The sequence below is a fragment of the Copadichromis virginalis genome, linkage group LG11 (genome assembly GCF_057382275.1).
Source record: "Copadichromis virginalis isolate Kocher_CV1m ecotype Utaka linkage group LG11, C_Virginalis_male_GT1.1, whole genome shotgun sequence".
In the NCBI taxonomy this organism is placed as follows: Eukaryota; Metazoa; Chordata; class Actinopteri; order Cichliformes; family Cichlidae; genus Copadichromis; species Copadichromis virginalis.
Window position 1 is genome coordinate 23,579,237 of NC_140628.1, and position 18,500 is coordinate 23,597,736.

The 18,500-nt window shown below is 39.5% G+C and overlaps 1 protein-coding gene across 2 annotated transcripts; it reads left to right on the forward strand.

Annotated features, from left to right (window-relative positions):
- The first annotated feature begins 1,953 nt into the window (after nucleotides 1-1,953).
- flad1 (flavin adenine dinucleotide synthetase 1) lies at nucleotides 1,954-10,343 on the forward strand. Of its 2 annotated transcripts, none has more exons than XM_085473890.1 (11): nucleotides 1,954-2,235; nucleotides 3,603-3,695; nucleotides 4,067-4,235; nucleotides 4,751-5,128; nucleotides 5,814-5,927; nucleotides 6,258-6,471; nucleotides 6,828-6,975; nucleotides 7,349-7,447; nucleotides 7,593-7,782; nucleotides 9,817-9,890; nucleotides 9,977-10,343. In XM_085473890.1, the coding sequence occupies exons 2-11, from the start codon at nucleotides 3,688-3,690 to the stop codon at nucleotides 10,110-10,112; spliced, it is 1,530 nt and encodes a 509-aa protein (XP_085330016.1). In that variant the 5' UTR covers nucleotides 1,954-2,235; nucleotides 3,603-3,687; the 3' UTR covers nucleotides 10,113-10,343. The 2 variants fall into 2 exon arrangements, with proteins under 2 accessions (XP_085330016.1, XP_085330015.1); XM_085473889.1 differs by having other exon boundaries at nucleotides 1,955-2,235; nucleotides 6,204-6,471.
- Nucleotides 10,344-18,500: the final 8,157 nt, after the last annotated feature.

The following is an 18,500-nucleotide window of genomic DNA, read 5'->3' on the forward strand; positions in this document are numbered from 1 at the left end:
CGTGGCGTAACATAACAACGAAACATTGAATTGTCCGGCAGAACTATGTGTCCCCACAAATTTAGCACATAATCAGTTTCCTCACACTTTTCATACGTGCTATAGCTGACGCACAGCACGCAGAGACCGCACCATGCCCCCCCAAAGTGTGGGCAACTTTAACGAGCAACTTACCAGCTCTGTTCCTCCCTTTCCCTTGAATGCCCCTCCTGCCCACCAAGCTCTGTTGCTGCTGTTGCACAAATTTCAGCTTAATTTCATATAACAGGGCAAAGGGTCGAAAGTTTTGTCCGCCGGGATCCTTGTATATTTGATGCTTAACTTCATAAAAGAAGACTCTAAACTTCTTCTTTCCTCTCCCTTTCCGTCCCTGCCTCCTCCCCCTACCTCCCCCTCCACGATCACGACAGAAGTCACTTCCGCGAACAACGCAGCGTCATCCGGCTCCTCTCTCTCTCTCTCTCGCTCTCTCTTTCTTTCTCTTCATTTCCCCCACTCCCGTGCGAGTGTGTGCGTGCGTACGCGCGCGCGTACCATTTTGCACCTGGACCACTCAGTGTAGGTTGCGCAAAAGTGGAAACCCTGACCGCCAGCCATAAGTCTGCAGCTGAACATGTACTTTACCGTAGATAAATACAGCGCAAGAACAGCTGTTTTACGCCTGAAGTTTTGCTTTTTCCAGCATTTAGAAAGAGACCGCGATGACCCGCATCCGCTACCAAAACAAACCATCAGCATCAGCTCAGGGCATAAGCTGCTGGCCCCCGCTTTGAGGTGTTATTACCGCAAAGAAATTGACATAACTACATACGCACTGTCGTCCACATATGTTTTAAACACGTTTTTGTGTTGTCCATACATGTCCATACATTTGAATATGATTCTCGTTTCTTTGCTTTTCTTTTTTTAAAGCAGTTTGGTGATGAGATAACTTTCTTCAGGCCGCAGCCTTATACCACCAATAAGTAAACATGGCATTGTGCAAGACGCTAAAGCCCAAGAACTAGATCTTTACCACAGATTGTATGCATAATACACATATTATCACGTACGAAGGCAAAGGAGTGGCTGAATTCTACAGTTTCAGAACATGCTGATTCAGTGGATCGGTTCATGCGTTGGTGCACTGACACGTACGCTTTTTTTCTTTTTTCCCACTGAAGCATGTAAAAATGTACCCGTGAAGCAAGTTTGCCCTTATTTGACTCAAATGCATTCCCTCCAGGAAGCAAAACGAATATAGTTGTGCTTGGATCTAAGAATGTTGTGCTTGCATCTCAGAATTGCCCATTCACGTAATCATTTCTAGTTTTATATAATTATATGATAGACCATCACATAATTGTATCACACAAAGCATTTTTATTTTTCACGTTGATAAGGACTTGTTCTGCAATCCCAGTCTGCTGAGTAAGATAAGATAAAATAGCTGTTATTACTCCTACATATGGGAAATGGGCATTATTACAGCAGCAAAGTAGACAGATAATAATAACTGGAACAATAATAAAACAATAGAATACTTTATTATTTTGTAGGTCATATGATCTGATAGAAAAACAATACATAAATCAAGCGTTGTACGCGCTCTCGTTAAGCGGACATAAAGGTACAAGGAGTTACGTTGAATGATCAGTGGTTAAATTGATTAATTTTTAATGAATTCAGACAGACAGAGTATATCTTAAACCGTCGATGTGTTTGAAGGCAGTAAAATGCTGTGCGCGAGAATCAATTCGTCTCTCACTTCGGTTTAATATTTCATCCACAAGCAGACAAAACTGTTAAATATATGCCAACATGCTCCACCCACAGGCGAAAAAGGTAATTATGAGTTTAATAACAGCATTTAGGTTTCGTGGAGTTCACTCCTCCAGTCAGCAGGGGCGCACGAGTGACAGTAATCTATTTTGAATCGGGCAAAGGAAGGAGTGATTCTCCGTCCTCTTCCGGGTGGTGGTGCAGCAGTAAAGTTATGTTACTAATCGTTTGGCTGACACTTGTTTTTAAAGTAGATAAGCGACATTTATTACTCCTCATTGACTGTACTGATTCCGCCACATCTTTAAATGACTTTAGTGTACATTACGTGCTGGTCGTTAAGATCCGCCTCCTGAAATATGATTGGCTATCGTAGTGTGGTTTTAAGGTCACGTCATACCTTGAGCGACAGCTCGAGCTGCAGCTGTACCAACCGGTGATAGGGAGCTTAGCACGGACATATACAGCTGAGGGGTAAGTTCCCTCGGTTTTAATGAGATTGGTTATCAAATAATAAATGTAACACCCGGACTTTTTCCTCACACTAAACATATTCGTCGAGAGATATCGACAGTAGAGACAAAATTGAATGTGCACATCTACTTAAATTGTACTTCTTTATTTTGGCATAAGTAACCTAGCGAGGAGACTTAGAGTTAGCTAAGAATTTACTTTCAGGTGTTACACACGCTCACACACTTGTGATATTTGCCTTGTGTTTCAGTTATTTTTTGGTATGGCCATAAATGAATATGTCTGAGTTCACTTTATTTTCGCCCCGTTAGATAACTTACAAATGTTACGCAATGCAAACTATGTAAGCAGGTGCAAGGCAGTTGTGTCAAAAAGCGAATACTAATGTTTCTACGTTTTTAATGTCTAATATGGTTTCTTGTGTTGGTTAATAGACTGTAGTCAACGGGATTTACGGAGGGGCTAAAATGAATTATTCCAATCTCTGCACTCTTTTCCAGATCTCTCTTGAAAAACTATTAAGAAAAAAACAAACAAACAAACAAACAAACAAACAAAAAACACCCAAAACACTTTTTACCTTATACTTTGTCACTTTGACTTGATATCGTCCATAAGACATGTGTTGGACAGATCATAGGCCAGCTAGTCATCTACAACAGTTTACCCCTAATCAATTCTTGGCAAATACCAGAAGTCACTGTTTGCTTTATCCTTCTGCAACTGTGACTCCCAGGCTGCTCTCCAAACCACATGCACAATGTGAAGCTTAACATACAAGACACCTAGAAGTATCATTAAATGCCTGCTTTGGATCTGTTAATCCCTTAACAGTGGATTTAAGTACCATTATTTCTCTTTTTAACACATTTGTGTAATATAGATGTTTTTGCTTTGTTATCACAGAGTTCTATTTTGTCAGCAGTTTGCTAGCGTTTCAAACACTGGATGGAAAACGTGTTTTTCATCTGCATCAAATGATTATCTACCTTAAAAGACACAAATTATTAAAACTATTAAAACAAACTGTCACCATCTTATTGTTAATGATGCACACAGGACTACTGCAATTTAGTTATATACAACTGAAAAACAGTTAATACACACATTTAAATAGAAATAAAACAGTTTCATTAGCAACCAGTGACTTTTAATCATTCAAGTGTTTTAAATACAACTCTTTTCTTATTTCAAGTTCAACCACTTAACTCCAATTTAAAGCCTTATCAAAAGACCTATATAAATAAATAGCCGATTTAAAAAAAAAAAAAAAGAAAAAAAAAGAGAGAGAGAGAGTCAGTGTTAAGGAAATGCAGAAGAAATGCACAAATTATTCACATGTTAACAGTACACCCTTCCTCTTCCAGAGATACCTTCAGCTAAGGGACACACTATGACAGAGAAGAGGGTCTGAACAACAGCGAAGCCTTTTCTGATGTTCTGTGTGGATTCATGCTGATGTAAGAAACATTTCTTGTCACTGTAAATGCAGCAAAGTAATACAGATGCTATATTAAAATGCACAAATATCTGACAAATTACAGGGAGATCTTTAATATTTGACCTTAATATGGGGTGCATTTGTTTCCTCTGTTATGGTATTACAGAAATCACCGTTTGTAAGACATGCTGGCTTTTCCTTTAATTTGTGGCCCATCTGCATATTAACAGTTGAGCATACTGCACACTGCATTCCATATTGCATATGCTTACATACTATGCTAAAGAGGTCTTATTGACTCGATAGGTTTTTGACTTTGCTGAGTGTTGATAAACCTAGTATAAATTTGTAGTAAGAAGTACTCAATTAATTTGTTTCCATTGTTCCCAGCTTTTCTTTTCCGAAGCTGAGTAGAGCAGTGGTGCGTGTGAGGAGACTGGCAGCTCATCTCAGCAAGGCAACCATGTCAACAAACCTCCAGAGCAACAGTTCGTCTTCTGCAGCCAACGGGGATGCTCCTACTGCAGCCATTCTCATCATTGGAGATGAGATTCTTAAGGTGCTTTTGGTGTTGATAAAGTTTGTGCCTTGTGTGGCTTTTAAGCTATACGTGTGTGACAGCACCCAAATGAAAATCACTGGGAGTTTGTGCAATTGAGGAAATCAATATAAACTGGGTTTTTTTGTAATAGAAGTAGGAGCTTGCATTGTGCAGTGTTTAACATATACCGTCATCTGCATCCCTATGTGTTTGGACCTCTATCCAGTCTCTGATGTGCATTTCATGACCTCAGGGGGAGAAAACTGCGATGGTTATGTTATGTGGCAGCTGTGGCTGTTTCTGAAATCACAAGCTTACTATTATTTTTTTTGACTTGACATGATCATGATTTAAACATGAAGTATTTGATTTTTGTCCAGTGTCACATCTCTCTGCCTGAAAATCAGCCTTCAGTCCTTGAATTTCATCAAGCAAGACCTTGGAGTTTCCTTTTCCTTTTTCTTTATTTTTTTGTGTTTCTTTCTTTTTTTTAAGGTTCTTGAATCTGATGTGCATGTGGGTGTCTCTTTCAGGGTCACACAGTGGATACCAACAGTGCCTTTCTAACTAAAGCGCTTAGGAAGCTTGGAGTGTCTGTGCAGCGCATAACAGTCATACCGGATGTGCAGGCAGTCATTGCCAAAGAGGTGGCCCTCCTTTCATCTCAGTATACGCACCTCATCACATCGGGGGGTATAGGTCCCACTCACGATGACGTCACCTTTGAGAGTGTTGCCATAGCATTCCACGAGGAGTTATATGCCAATCCAGACCTTAGCAAGCTGGTTGAAGAATTCTTCGGGGTTGGGGAGAAAAACAGTGCCGCTATGAAGCTGGCGATGGTGCCTCGCTCAGCAAAACTTAACTATGGAACTGACCCTCAGACTGGGCTAAAGCACCGCTACCCTCTGGTGAGTGAACTCGGTACAGAGGAATTTTTATAGAACACAAAGTTACTTCAAATATATCCAAGCTACATGGTGCTGTTCAACCCATAACCTTTCTTTAAGGTAAACAAAAGTGACGGTGTTTTCTTTAGAAGACAGATTGCAAACTAACTAGTTGCTGAAGGAGTGAAAATAGCTTCCTGCAGTGGTCAAAACAATAAATACTCTGAGCACACACAGACACCAGGCGTGAGAAGCATTCACACCTCTTACTCACAGGTCATTAAATTTGGACATTTTTCTCTTTAAGGTTAATATCTTTGGTGATTTATTAATGTGTTTCAAGTTGAGAAACATTAATGTACAGTATATTATTATTGAGAATTTACTATTGAGAATTTAAAATGAAACAATGAAGAACAGCCCTTAAAAAAAGTGCCCTGTCTCGGCAAAAGGTGGAGAAGGAGTTGGATACCATTCTCATGCTTGTTAGCTATAAATGGAACCCCAGACACCAGCCATTTATCTTAGCAAAAATAAATATCTGACATTTACAAAACTGTAAATCTGACCTCAATTATTAGCTGTCTCTGGGTTGCAGAGATGTGATTTAATTCCTGCATCATATTTCAATAGTTTCAACAATGATGGCTCGAGTACCGCCCCACATCTTTTCTTATAATTTGATGTGTCTACCTTTTTCTCCCAGGTCAGTGTACGTAATGTGTACATCTTTCCCGGGATCCCATCTTTAATGGAGAAGGCCTTCAATGGGCTGGAGCATCTCTTTGCTGGTTCAGGGACCACCTTTCACACTCGCGAGGTAACTCCATAACCAAACCTGTTACTTCAAAATCCAGTCCAAGTCAGAATTAGTATACTTTTGTTTTTTTCTAATTAATTTTTATGTATTTATCTATTTTTTACTTTTTGTTTTTAATAGAGTTTAGTACTTCCTCTATATTTCTGATATTTCCTTGATACTTTTAATGTATTTTACCTTTTAGTTTACTTTTAGTTGAGTAAAATAAAGTTGATTTGAATGCAGTGTTTAAATAGTACAATTAAGTTTACCAGACATTAGCTTTTTTGTTTTTAGGTGTTTGTCGATGCAGATGAAACAGACATTGCACCTGTGCTGACCAAACTGCAGGCTGACTGGGGCCGAAAGGTGGCTCTTGGCTCCTACCCTGACTGGTTGAGCAACTATCACAGAGTTAGGCTGGTCCTGGACGCAGACAGCCAGCAGGAGGTGGACAAAGCCCGAATACAGCTGCTAGACAAGCTGCCCAAGGGGAGCGTGGTGCCCTTAGTCACAGACCCGGTGTCCATAGCCCCCGCTGAGGTGTACGGATTGGCCAACAGTGGTGAGTGTGCGGAGAGTAATGGAAGATGATTCTTAAATATGTGTCATCTTGATATAAAGTGAATACTGACTTGTGCATTTTACACAGGCATTGGGACCAATAAAGAAAGTTAAAATATTAAAGTAATTTAAGTCGTAAAGTCAGAGTGGATAATAAAAAAGAAGAATATAACTCTGTGAGACAGAATGGTGAATAGATTACAATAAAGCTTCAATAACTAAGCTATGACAAACTACTAGCAGCTTTTTTTCTTTTCTTTGGATTAGACGTAGAAATGTGGGCTCATTTCTAAGATGCCTCACAGCTTGACTGCATTAATTATGAACCATCCTCTTACTGTCGATTCCTTCCTACAGGTACAGAGCTGGGTGAGAAAGTCATGTCTGCACTGAAAACAATAGAGGCAGCACTCCATCAGTATTCAACAGAGCAAATCTGTGTTGGCTTTAACGGGGGCAAAGACTGCACAGCGCTGCTTCATCTCTACTATGCTGCACTGAAACGGTAACAGGAGGGGAGAAGACGAGATGAGACAATTAAAACATTTTTGTGGATTTTTTTAATCTGTGAGGGGGGAAAAAAAACAAATGACCTGAGAGATGAAAGATGAAAATGAAGATTCAAATTAAAAACATAATGATAGCATTAGCGCACAGTGGGGTGTGAGATCTCAGCAGGAAGTAAATGGAAAAAGAAAACTAGTTTGAGGGCAGCACTTAGAGAAAATCTTGGAGAAGACTGACTACTTTTTTGGACTTTTCATGACCTGTGCTGGACAGATTGTGAGATATGACAAATACTTATCTGATCTTTTTCTGTGCCAGCATTGCTTATCTTTTTAAAAAATGTCCCTTTTTTCTCTTCCTGTCACTCTCAGCCGATATCCAGATACTAAAGAAAAGGTGAAAGTCCTGTATATTCGTATTGTCTCTCCATTCCCAGAAATGGAGAGATTTCTACAGGACACAACAAAAAGGTGAGCTATCCACCATCTAGCTATCTATCCAGTTGATGTCATGTATTTTAATATATCCAGTCCAGGTCTTGTTTTGAAAAATGTGGCCTAACCCTGTCTGTGTGGCACCACTGTATCTCATTACTTGCCGTTGTATGTCCCAAAGATATAGCCTGGAGCTGTTCACTGTGGAGGGCAGTATTCGCCAGGCACTGAGCGAGGTGAAGGAACGAAGGCCAGAGCTAAAAGCCGTCCTGATGGGGACCAGGAGGAGCGACCCCTATTCACATACACTCACAGACATGTGTCCTACTGATCCTGGCTGGCCTGACTACATGAGAGTCAACCCCTTACTAGTGAGTGTCACACAGTATGCATGCCGTTATATTAGGACTGTATGCTGGCTCTACGTGGCGTGAGGCGGTATGACTCGCCTCGATCTGTTTTCCTTTACAATCGAGTACCACTAAATGTGCGTGGGGTTGTTAGAGCAACTTGGCCAAACATCCCGTAATGTCATTTGTACGTGACACAAACGCTACAACAAAGGTGGACATCAAAGCGATGGTATACTTGCTGCTCAGTCTGTGGCTTTTTGTCAGACTGGGACCAAGTAGGTACTAAAAAAGTACCTGATACCAGATACTATCACCGAGGCGACCCGAGTAAGTACTAATGGAAACTGCTATAAGATCATACCTCATGGTTTTCATTTTTAGCGCTTTTTCTGTTGCAGTGCTGTTTCTCTCTCTTTACTGAATTCATCTCTCTAGACTCAAATGAAGTCAAAGTACGTTCAAAATAAAGCTAAAAATACCCCAAAATACTTGAACAGAAAACAACATCATGCACAGATGGATTAAGACTTTTCTTCCATATTTACATGAAATACAACCATCTAGTAAAAAATGTGTATTTCCCAATTGGTTGGGAGTAGTTCCTGGAAGTTGCTTGTTACCAATTCCATCAAAAAACTCTCAACAATTGAATTTAATTACTTGCAGGTTGCCATGGTTCCATGTAGCTTTTTACCCCTTTAGCTGTAAAAGACTGATGGGTTATTGTCACAATGAATATGCAAGTTTGTGTTACTTGAGAAGGAGGTGACATGGGATTTTGAAATTGATACCATAGATGCAGCTACTAAAAATTTCAGAAGAGTTTGACTCCTTGATCTCAAGTTCAAGGTCAGAGGTCAAGTTTCCTGAAAATCTTTTGAATGTGATAATTTGATTTTGAAATTGAAGTCATAGGTGTATCTAATAGGAGGGATACCATTGGTAAGCCGCTAGTATTTTTCTTGTTTGTCTGCAGTACTTGCCAACCACGAGTTAAAGTAAAGGTGGAAGTAAAACTTGTTTTGTTGAAATGTACAACACAAATCGGAAATGGAGAAAATTCACCTTCAAAGGGAAAGTTGTGCCAACATTTTTCAAAAGGCCAGAGCTCAGTTTCTGGATCGTGTCAAACTTTTCATAGTTTCATTACAGCTCAGAGAGCAGCTGGACTGTATTTGTAGACAAGTATGTCACTGTATGACCACAGCAACATGGTAGTGATTAAAGCAGTCACGTGGAGGTTTTTGTCAAGTCATTGGAGAATACACATTTTTCCTAGCGACAGATGTCACTGACCGATGTGTAAACCCGCGTGATTCAGGCCTTAGCAGTCATTTTCCCAGTGACCACTCATAACCGGTCATTTTCCTTTCATGACCAGTGATTGTCAGATTGTAGGGTCGGGTAGTTATTATTCACTTATTCATTTGACACCACATTGTCACCATGATTGTCACATGTCTAAAACAGCAGGTGTAAAATAATGTGTCTGCAAAACCTCATGACCTGGGAAAGCTTCACTTGTTATCCTTGATGTTATTTGTCATCTTGATAAAAATTTCTGAATAATGCTTTATTCGTAAAGCTTTAAACGACTATTTTTCCTAAATAAACTCACACATAATGTGAGTGCACCAGTACATTAAAAGGCTTTCTAATGCAACACCAACGCAGAGTGAGGGATGCATGTTAACATTTCAACATGAAAGGGTCACAAAAGTGAAATCATTGCAGTGCTTTTTGTTGAATAGCTGTAGCAAGCTCACGTCTTGTTCTTCTGTTTAGTCTGGCTGAAGAATGGATGTGCATAAGCGACATGGCAGTCGCCTGCTTTATTTGATTTTATTGTTAATGCTAGTACTGTGTCAGCTGCTGTGATGGAGCACATAGAAGCACAGGTACATTTAGCAGTTGACCTCAATTCAAGATAATTTATGTAGTGCTTCATCTCATGAGTATATCTAAAAGGACTCCACAGAGGATGAGTTATTATAGCTTGAACAAAGGGAGTCAGTTGCAAACCAATTACATTTGTTTTCTAACACTCTCCAGGACTGGACATATCACGACATCTGGGCATTCTTGAGGACATTATACGTGCCCTACTGTATTCTCTATGATAAAGGGTAAGGATGTGTTAGTTGTCTTTATTCAGGTGTACACAGCTTAAAAAGCAGATCTTTAGGTCTAAAATATCTCTGTTGAAATGTAGGTACACTTCACTCGGCAGTATGGACAACACCTGTCGAAACGAGGCACTGAAGATGGTGGATGCCAGGGGGGTGACACGATACAAACCAGCCTACCTCTTGGAGAATGAAGAAGAGGAGCGAAACTCCCGCGCTTGAAACAATCTGTGCTCGTCTTACTTAAGCTGTTCTTCGTGGAGCCATTATTTTTTTCTTTTTAAGGATGTCTGCTAACCATCCACCCTCATTTAATTCATAAGAAGGACCTTTTCAAAAATACCATGTCTGACTGCGGAATGAGATCACAGAGAAAATGTGTGTTGCTTGTGTACATGAGTCTAAAGTAATGGCTCTCTGTGCTGTTGAATAAAACATCACTCCTTTTTTTTTTTCTTCTATTGTCATGTTACTTTAAGAGGGCTCTCACATACAAATGGGAATCTGCAGGGCATTCAATATAGCTCTTCACTTAACTTATTCATGCCTCCCTTTGTCTTATCTCTAAATCCAATAACAACACTCCACCAGGAAGACGGGCTCCATCAAAATGTATTTGTAAATAATGTAAAAAGGGTTTTCTCATCGTGGAGAGAACACCAGATTTGAGAAACTCCCTGATGAAGGCCACCCAGCAGGCTCTCGTTTGCTAATCCGTGTCTCCGACTGAATACCCAGAATTGCAGGCTGCAGCATGTTTAGCTGAGCATCTCCCCACCACACACCCGCTCGCTGTAGTTCTCTTTGAAGCCCTCACGGGCGCGTTGTTCTCACGTTTTCTATTTAGTGCCCGTGATTATAATAAATTACCTTCTCCGTTTCCAGACATGATTGAATCCAGGCTCATCGATCTGCGCTCTCCCTCTCCCCGCCTGGAGATTAGTCAACACCGCGCAGCGTGGATCAATACCGGCCGATCTAATAAAGCGGGTCGCTTACGAGGCCACCGCGGGGCTGCACACACTGTTACACCAGCAATTACCACTTCTAGGCCGTCCCTCATACACCCCCTCCTAACATATCTGTCCTGGCTTCACGGCTTGCTTGATTTATTAATAATAACAGTAATAAAAGAGGCAATGAACAGCGGCTTTATAATCACAGCACCGATGTAATGGTGTGTGTTTTGGTGGTGCGGTAAACACACCGGGACATTGTCTGGAATGATGTTTTTGGGGTAGAAAATTAAGTTACAGTCTGTGTTAGGCCACTTCTAACTATAGCTGTATATGCAGCTTATATAATGTGAGGGGTTTACTTTTAAATAGGTCTAATTTGTGCTTTTATTTATTTAAACTTCTCCTGTGTGCTTGTAGCACATATCCACCTTACTTTTAGGTTGAATCCTTAATTATGCATGTAAAAATGTATATAAATCCTTGTACATCTCATACTTTTATACATTAATGGCAACAATTGTATATAATAATTCGTTTTGAATGTATCTTGTGTAACTTATTTACTTGCATATCTGTATTTCATATTTCTATCGGCTTCTTTTTTTTTCTTTTTTTAAAAAAATCATTTTATTTTGATTAATTCTTGCTGTGTGTTAGGAGGAAACAATATCTGGATCTGGTGTATATCCTGTAAATATTGTAGAAGTTACAATAACGTTGTCTTTATCTTTGGTTAAAGATAAAATACAGTGCAATTAAACACATCTAACCAGTGGTTTCCAGGCATTTGGTTTTCTGACCTCATTTACAAAAGAAGCTGTTGCCTCTTGCCACATTTCTGTAATTTTCCCATAAACATCTTAGTAAAATCATTTGTTAACTTTGTAAAGGCTCAAAGCGCAAAGTCTTCCTAATAAAAGAATTAATTAAAAAAATGAGCGATCACAAGGATGCATGGAACAAAAATAGCTCTTTATATTGTAAGGTAAAACCCTACAAAATTGCAAAGATACCCCAAAAACCACACAACCCTCTATGAACAAGCACTTGGTGACTGCTGGAAGGGAAGTGTGGCAGAGCCATTGTTCTTTCCACTCTCATTAATCACCCCACAATCCCTCAGATTAGGTTTGTGACCCTAAGAGGGGTCCCTGAACGTTAGGAAGGCAGCCGCTTGAACTGCTAAGTAGTTTACTATATAAATTCTGAATACAGGACTTCGATTGAAGACTTCCAGTTAAGCAGAAAATCAAAGTTCTTCCACCACACGGGCAATAATATAAAATGAACTTGTGTTTTTCCAAAGTTTATCACTGCTGTACTTTTTCCTCCACTGGTTCATATTTCATTCTCATTCTTTTTCAGCTGTCATGTTTGTTTTGGCTGCATCAATCCACCACTGTAGCCAAACCAGTTTCTTACTCAATTCCTTTCTTGTGTATTATGACTCTGAATTCTTGCTCAGTCTTTCTTATGAATTTCAAAATGATGTTTTGATTTTGGCCCAGAAGCCTGAGTCAGAAAAACCTCTTGGATTACACAGTGAGAGGATATGCATATTGACTACAAGGGACCTAAAAACATATTGGAGTGAAATACTTTTTTTCCTCTTCCTTTTTGTGGTCCTTAACTGCATATTTATAAATATCTTATTTTGTACTTCACAATACTCTTCCAGGAACGGGGTTTATCTGAAAGCCAGAAAACTTCAAATAAAATAATCCTGACGTTCTGATAAAGCAACTTTTCTGCCATTTGAGACAAAGGGGAACAAGTAGGAATATAAAGTGGTTTTCTTCCCACCCTCTCCCCTGTGCACATTTAAACTTAATTGGTCCTCCAAAGACAGGTTTTAGGGTGGGTGGGGTAGAAGTATGATCAGAGCAGCCGCTTAAGGTGATGCGAGGATAAGAAGCTAATCTTGCTGCTCGCTCAGTACACTCCAGTGTTTCTCTCCATATCCCCCAGGTGGGACTGACTTATAAGAGGATCCACACAGCTAACAGTGTGTGTGATATGGACTCAGCATGACTTAAAATGACACTTAATGTGACTTTGTACAAAACATGTGGCAAGCTTTGATATCGGAGTGAACTATCCATCTGATGCTCAGGTGACTGTGATGCTTTTCTCTAAAGGAATATGTTCTTAATCCAATTCCTCAGCAGCTCCTGCAGTGTAAAACGAGACTTGAAGCACCATGAGACAGCAATTCAGGCGATGTCCTAGGAGGGATGCTTAACACAGAGGATGAATAGACAGACCGTTGTCAGAAAGCATCAGGAGAGAAGGGAGACCTTTGAGTCTATGCAAATTACCAGCCCATCTGCATGTAAAGCCAACCGACCAGAACACGGGAAATAGGATGTTCAGTATCAAAGTGTCACACATTAAAAGTGGATGAAAGTAAGTGAGAAAGAAAGGAAGGGAGGGACTGGGAGCGAGAAAGAGGAGGGAGGCGGCTTTGCTTGCTGCCATGTGAAGTGTGACTGACTTAGCTCATTTGTGCTTGGTTTTGGTATGTTCAAATAAAAGGCAGTTTCATAATCCTAAGTTTGTCACAGCTTCCAGACCAGTACACAGAACCAAGACCCCCTGCTCATATCCACACACACACACACACACACACGGGATGCATTCAGAAATGCTTTTCATAAGGCGGACTCGCTTTAATGTAAAGAATCAGGGTCTGTGAAGCTTCAGCCAGCACACTGAAAACTGATGAGAAAGATTCTGCTCAGCTCAAGCCGACTGGAGCTCATTTGCACTCAACAGCAATAACTTAAACACGATGTGGGCCGGTAGAAAGATGAGAGATGTTTAGCACTAGAAAGTCCGAGCCGATGTCAGACGATTCCTGCTTTTGAACTGGATTTGAAAGATTATGAAAACATTTTATGTGTTTTCTAAGCCCAATTTAATGTATCATTTCATATCCCTAATCAGGCAGCAAAACAAAATTCAGCCGTGTTTACCTCATTCAGCTGATATCTTCTTCAGCTTCTAGTATCAAAAACTGAAATGTGTGCAAATTATGTGCAAATTAATGGAGGAGAATGATAATAGGCAACCATACTCTGATTTACAGTCATGTGGTGAGATAAGTACCTCCAACTGAAACAGATTTTTTCAACATATTTGAGCAAGCAAGCACCTGTTCCTCTTTCCTCATAGATAAAAATGCTACACACAGAAACAAATTACATGTCATGTGCAATCATAGTAACAGGTAGATTCTGTCATATTTAACCTGTCTCTGACCCAAGGTATGGACGGTGTTATTTGCTCCAGATATAAAGAGCTCTCTAATCTCTATGGATGTCAAAAAATCCTGCAAGGCACTGGGAAATATCTCCAAATGATCTGAATAAAATCATTCTACCTGTAACAAAAATTTGTGTCTCAAGTGGTGTAGATATTAAATCACTGCCAGTTTGTCCAGAACTGGCCACCTTATCAAATTCTGAACAGAATTTGAAACAGTCTCAGAGAACCCCAGAATGATCTGCAGCCAACTCATGCCACTGTTGGTATTATCAGCCACAGGTTTATGACCCCAACCCCCCAAAATATAAACAGAAACAGGTGCGGTGGTTAGTGCAGTTGCTGTTGCCTCACAACAAGAAGGCCTGGGGTCTTTCTATGTGGCTGGAATGTTCTCCTCATGTCTGCATGGGTTATCTCTGTGTATTCCAGTAACCCTAACCCCTTCTACAGCCCAAAGACATGCAGTCGATTGCGTTAGATCAGTTCCCCAAACTCAGTCCACGAGGGCCCGTGTCCCTGCAGGTTTTAGATGTGTCCTTGATCCATCACAGCTGATTTAAATGGATAAATAACCGCCTTTAAGTTCTCCAGAGGTCTGGTAATGAACTAATCATGTGATTCAGGTGTGTTGACCCAGGGTGAGATCTAAAACGTGCAGGGACACCGGCCCTCGTGGACTGGGATTGGGGACCCCTGCGTTAGATTAACAGGTGATTCTGAATTGTGCATAGGTGTGAATGGTTATCTGACTCATAGCCCTGCGACAGGCTGGTGAACTGTCCAGAGTGTAAAACAGCTCTTGCTCTATGGCAGCCCTACTCAGAGTCGTGGTGGGGGGACAATAAGTGGAGGAAGATGGATGGATGGATAAACTGGTGGATGCGTGTCTTTGCTCTATCTTCCTTCCCTTAACCCCAACTGGTCACCGAGCCTGGTTCTGTCTGAGGTTTATTCCTGTTAAAAGGGAGTTTTTCTTTTCCATTGTCGCCAAAGTGCTTGCTCACGGGGGAGGGGGTCCTCTGATTGTTGGCGCTTTCTCTGTATTATTGTAGGACTTTATCTTAGAGTATAAGGAGCCAGGAGGCAACTGTTGTTGTGATTTGGCGTCATACTAAATAAAAACGTTTAACTGAACTGAAAAATTGAATGAATAAACATTTTAATGGGCTAAACATTGGCTCAACTAGGATTTCTGCATCATATCAAGAAAGTTCCTGGGGGCTGTTTGAACCACAAGTAGATGTTTCAAACTTGTACACAATTAGAAAACACACCCAGAAATGTCTTACAAAGAAGAAATCTGATGTTATGTTCTCACTATTGTGAAAGTGGAGTTTTTAATGACACAGTGTTGTAAAGGTTTTGGAACAGGGCACTACACGCAAAAATAAAGATGGTCAAAGATTTCAGCAAGCCCACTTACTGTGGGGCCTTCAAGCCTGCAAGGATGTGCTTGCTTTTTCTATTAAAAGAAATTAAAAGATTAAAAAAATAATACAAAAATGAACCCATAAGAACTCAGAAATAGAGAACAGAAGGTTCACCCTGAACACATTTCAGACCTCTAAACAAATTGTGGTGTTTTTTTCACATTTCTTTTGTCAACAAAATGCACAAAACAAAAAATAATTGAGACTGCTTTATGATGGCAGTGCTGCTGCTGTAGCAGTACAAACCTGAGTCTTATGTAGGGAACTTTATCCTCAGCTTTGTGTTGTCAGTGATGATAGTAGGATCTGACTGTGATTGTCTGTCTCAATGGGACACCTTGTTTCCTTTTCCCAGTATGCTCAATTTACTGGCATTTGGCACAGACCCATGTGAAGCGAGAGAGTGATCGCTGTTAATGTGACTTTCAGATTTTTGTATAAATTTGTCTGTTCCTTCTGTAAACTGAGCATGTCTGCTGTGACACTCCAGGGGAGTATCAAGATGATCTGAAATTTCCCCAAGATTTCTGTTTTTCATGTTTTGGTATACATGGTTCATATTTGATTCAATAGTATGAAAATCTATATATAAAATTAACAAATAAATAAATAAATGACATTGAAATAGGATGGATAATTGATACAAGGTACCTAAAATAAACAAAAATGTCTCAGCTAAAGGTGTAGTGTATTTAGCTGTAGTATGCAAGGATTGTTGCATAACAAATTTTTTATAATTATTGAATGGATTTGACATTTTTTATGATTTAAATTGAATGATAAAACTACAAGTTAAAAAAAAAAGATAAACAGCTAAATTAATTGAGCAGATCAATACAGTTTTTTCTTATTCCGACAGAGACGCCATATCCTCCCGAGAACAGAGGAAACAAGCATCTTTCAGTTTAACTTTTTTTGTGATGTCCTGCTTATTTGGAGCTCAAACAGGCCACACAAACGCATGAGATTTCATTGGAAAGGCCAGGACGTCCTCTTTTGGACTTATTAGGGTAGCTCAAGTAAATCAAAAGATATAGACCAAAAACAAGTGTCCATTTAGCTATTTTGTTGCTAAAACCCTGATGTGACAAATAAGTCAATGAATAAATGGGGTCAGAAAAGTCTAACTATAATATCAGACACGTTTTAATGCATTAGAAATGTTCAATGACCTGAAAGGTACCTTTAGTAATGACAGTTAAAAAACAAACAATCTTTTTAAAATGAACTAGTTCTGTTACAGGCATCACGCCACGATTTGAATGATTTGATATGAAATTATTTGACAAACAAAGCATAACTACAACGTGTTCTTCCGTACATGTTGTTTAGAGGTCCTGAGCTGCATGAGAACAACTTTTGAAAACATTTAAATGGTTTGTGAGACGTATTTCACAGCATTAAACATGTTTTTCCTTGTGGTGTTGTTCAGGTATGTCGAGTTTAGCAACGGACACTGTTTTACGTGTAACTGAAAGCTGATTTGTCCAAATACACACTTACATTGTACATTTTTTCACATGTCTGTGTGTTGACAAATGATCTGGCTTAATCTACCAAAACACCAAAACAGCTATTTTATTTTTCCTTCTTTGTCATCATCTGAACCTTTCCACATTTATCACTATTTGTTTGACACACTGTAAGTACCTCCTTTGTGAGCATTGAGCAGAAATAATTACTCTCTTATTGGCTACCTGACATGTGAAATGGATGTGAAAAAGAGTATGTCATAAGCACACCCAGTGCACATAAGCACGCTTCGTTTAGAATAAACTACTTGCTTTCACCCACGGCGAAAATAATTACTCATAAACTGGAAATTGAAATGCCAAACAGATTAATCAAAGCTGGAAAATACTTAATTCAAAAATAAAAAAAACCAAACAAACAAACAAAATAAGCCCCCACACAGATAAAGACATACAACCGTGCTTGTCTTTTAATGCTTCAGACACAGTTATTATCATAAATGACGCAGTAAATCAAATTAACTAAAAAAATCAAAAAGCGTTTAGAGAGGCGCAGCTCTCCGCAGCTGGTTGTGCTGCGATGCAGCATCTTCAGTAGTCTAATGAGTGCATAAATGCAAATGTGTTATTTCAATAGACTCATTCATTTCAGATTGTTTGGTTGTCTGTGTTTTTTTTTTGACATTTTGAGTTTGTAACATGATAAATTATTGGAAAATAATAAGAAAGAATGAACTTTTTGTCTAGTATCAGTAATTCAAATTAGCAGCTGCCATTATTATGGTTATTATAAGGCAATACACGCCACACTATACATCAAAGCTTGCAAGTGCGTTTTGTAGCCAACCAAGAATCTTTCTCTTCTTGATTTAGGAGCTTACTCTTCCTTTGCTGTTTGCTGAGCCTTTCTTGCACAACAAATGTTTGATCTACTCATGGATTTTGAATGATTTTCAAGTCAAGGGATCGTGCCAGACAGTAAAAGACATTCAAAAGTCTCTGGTGGTGCTTTTTGAAGTAGTTGATTTTTATGTTTGTGCTTCATTGTCCGGTTGTAGCTGACCTGATTTCAGTTTCATTTTTTTGGCCGACTGAAGAAGATTAATATACAAATTTCCTTCTAGAATCTACTTTTTTCTGTATCTGCGCAGCGTTTTCAGTGTCCCGAAACAAACCATTTTTACCTATTTGGTGCCAAAGTGTTGGTTTAATCAAATGCTGCTCCTTTTCTCGTCATTGAAAGATTAACTTCATCTGTCCATTGCACTTGTTTTCAAAGCCGCTCAACAAGGTGCTTAGCAAACCTTAGATGTGAATTTTTATAATGAGATCAGAGGTTACATTTCCTTTAAAATAAACCCCTGTTTGTACATCAGTGCTGCACAGTCACCGTCACGTATGCGTCAACTAAACCCTATGTTTTTTTTCCTTTGCTTCTTTGCATGGCAGTCTTGCAGTTTTATCAGAAAGTTTTCTGGGTTT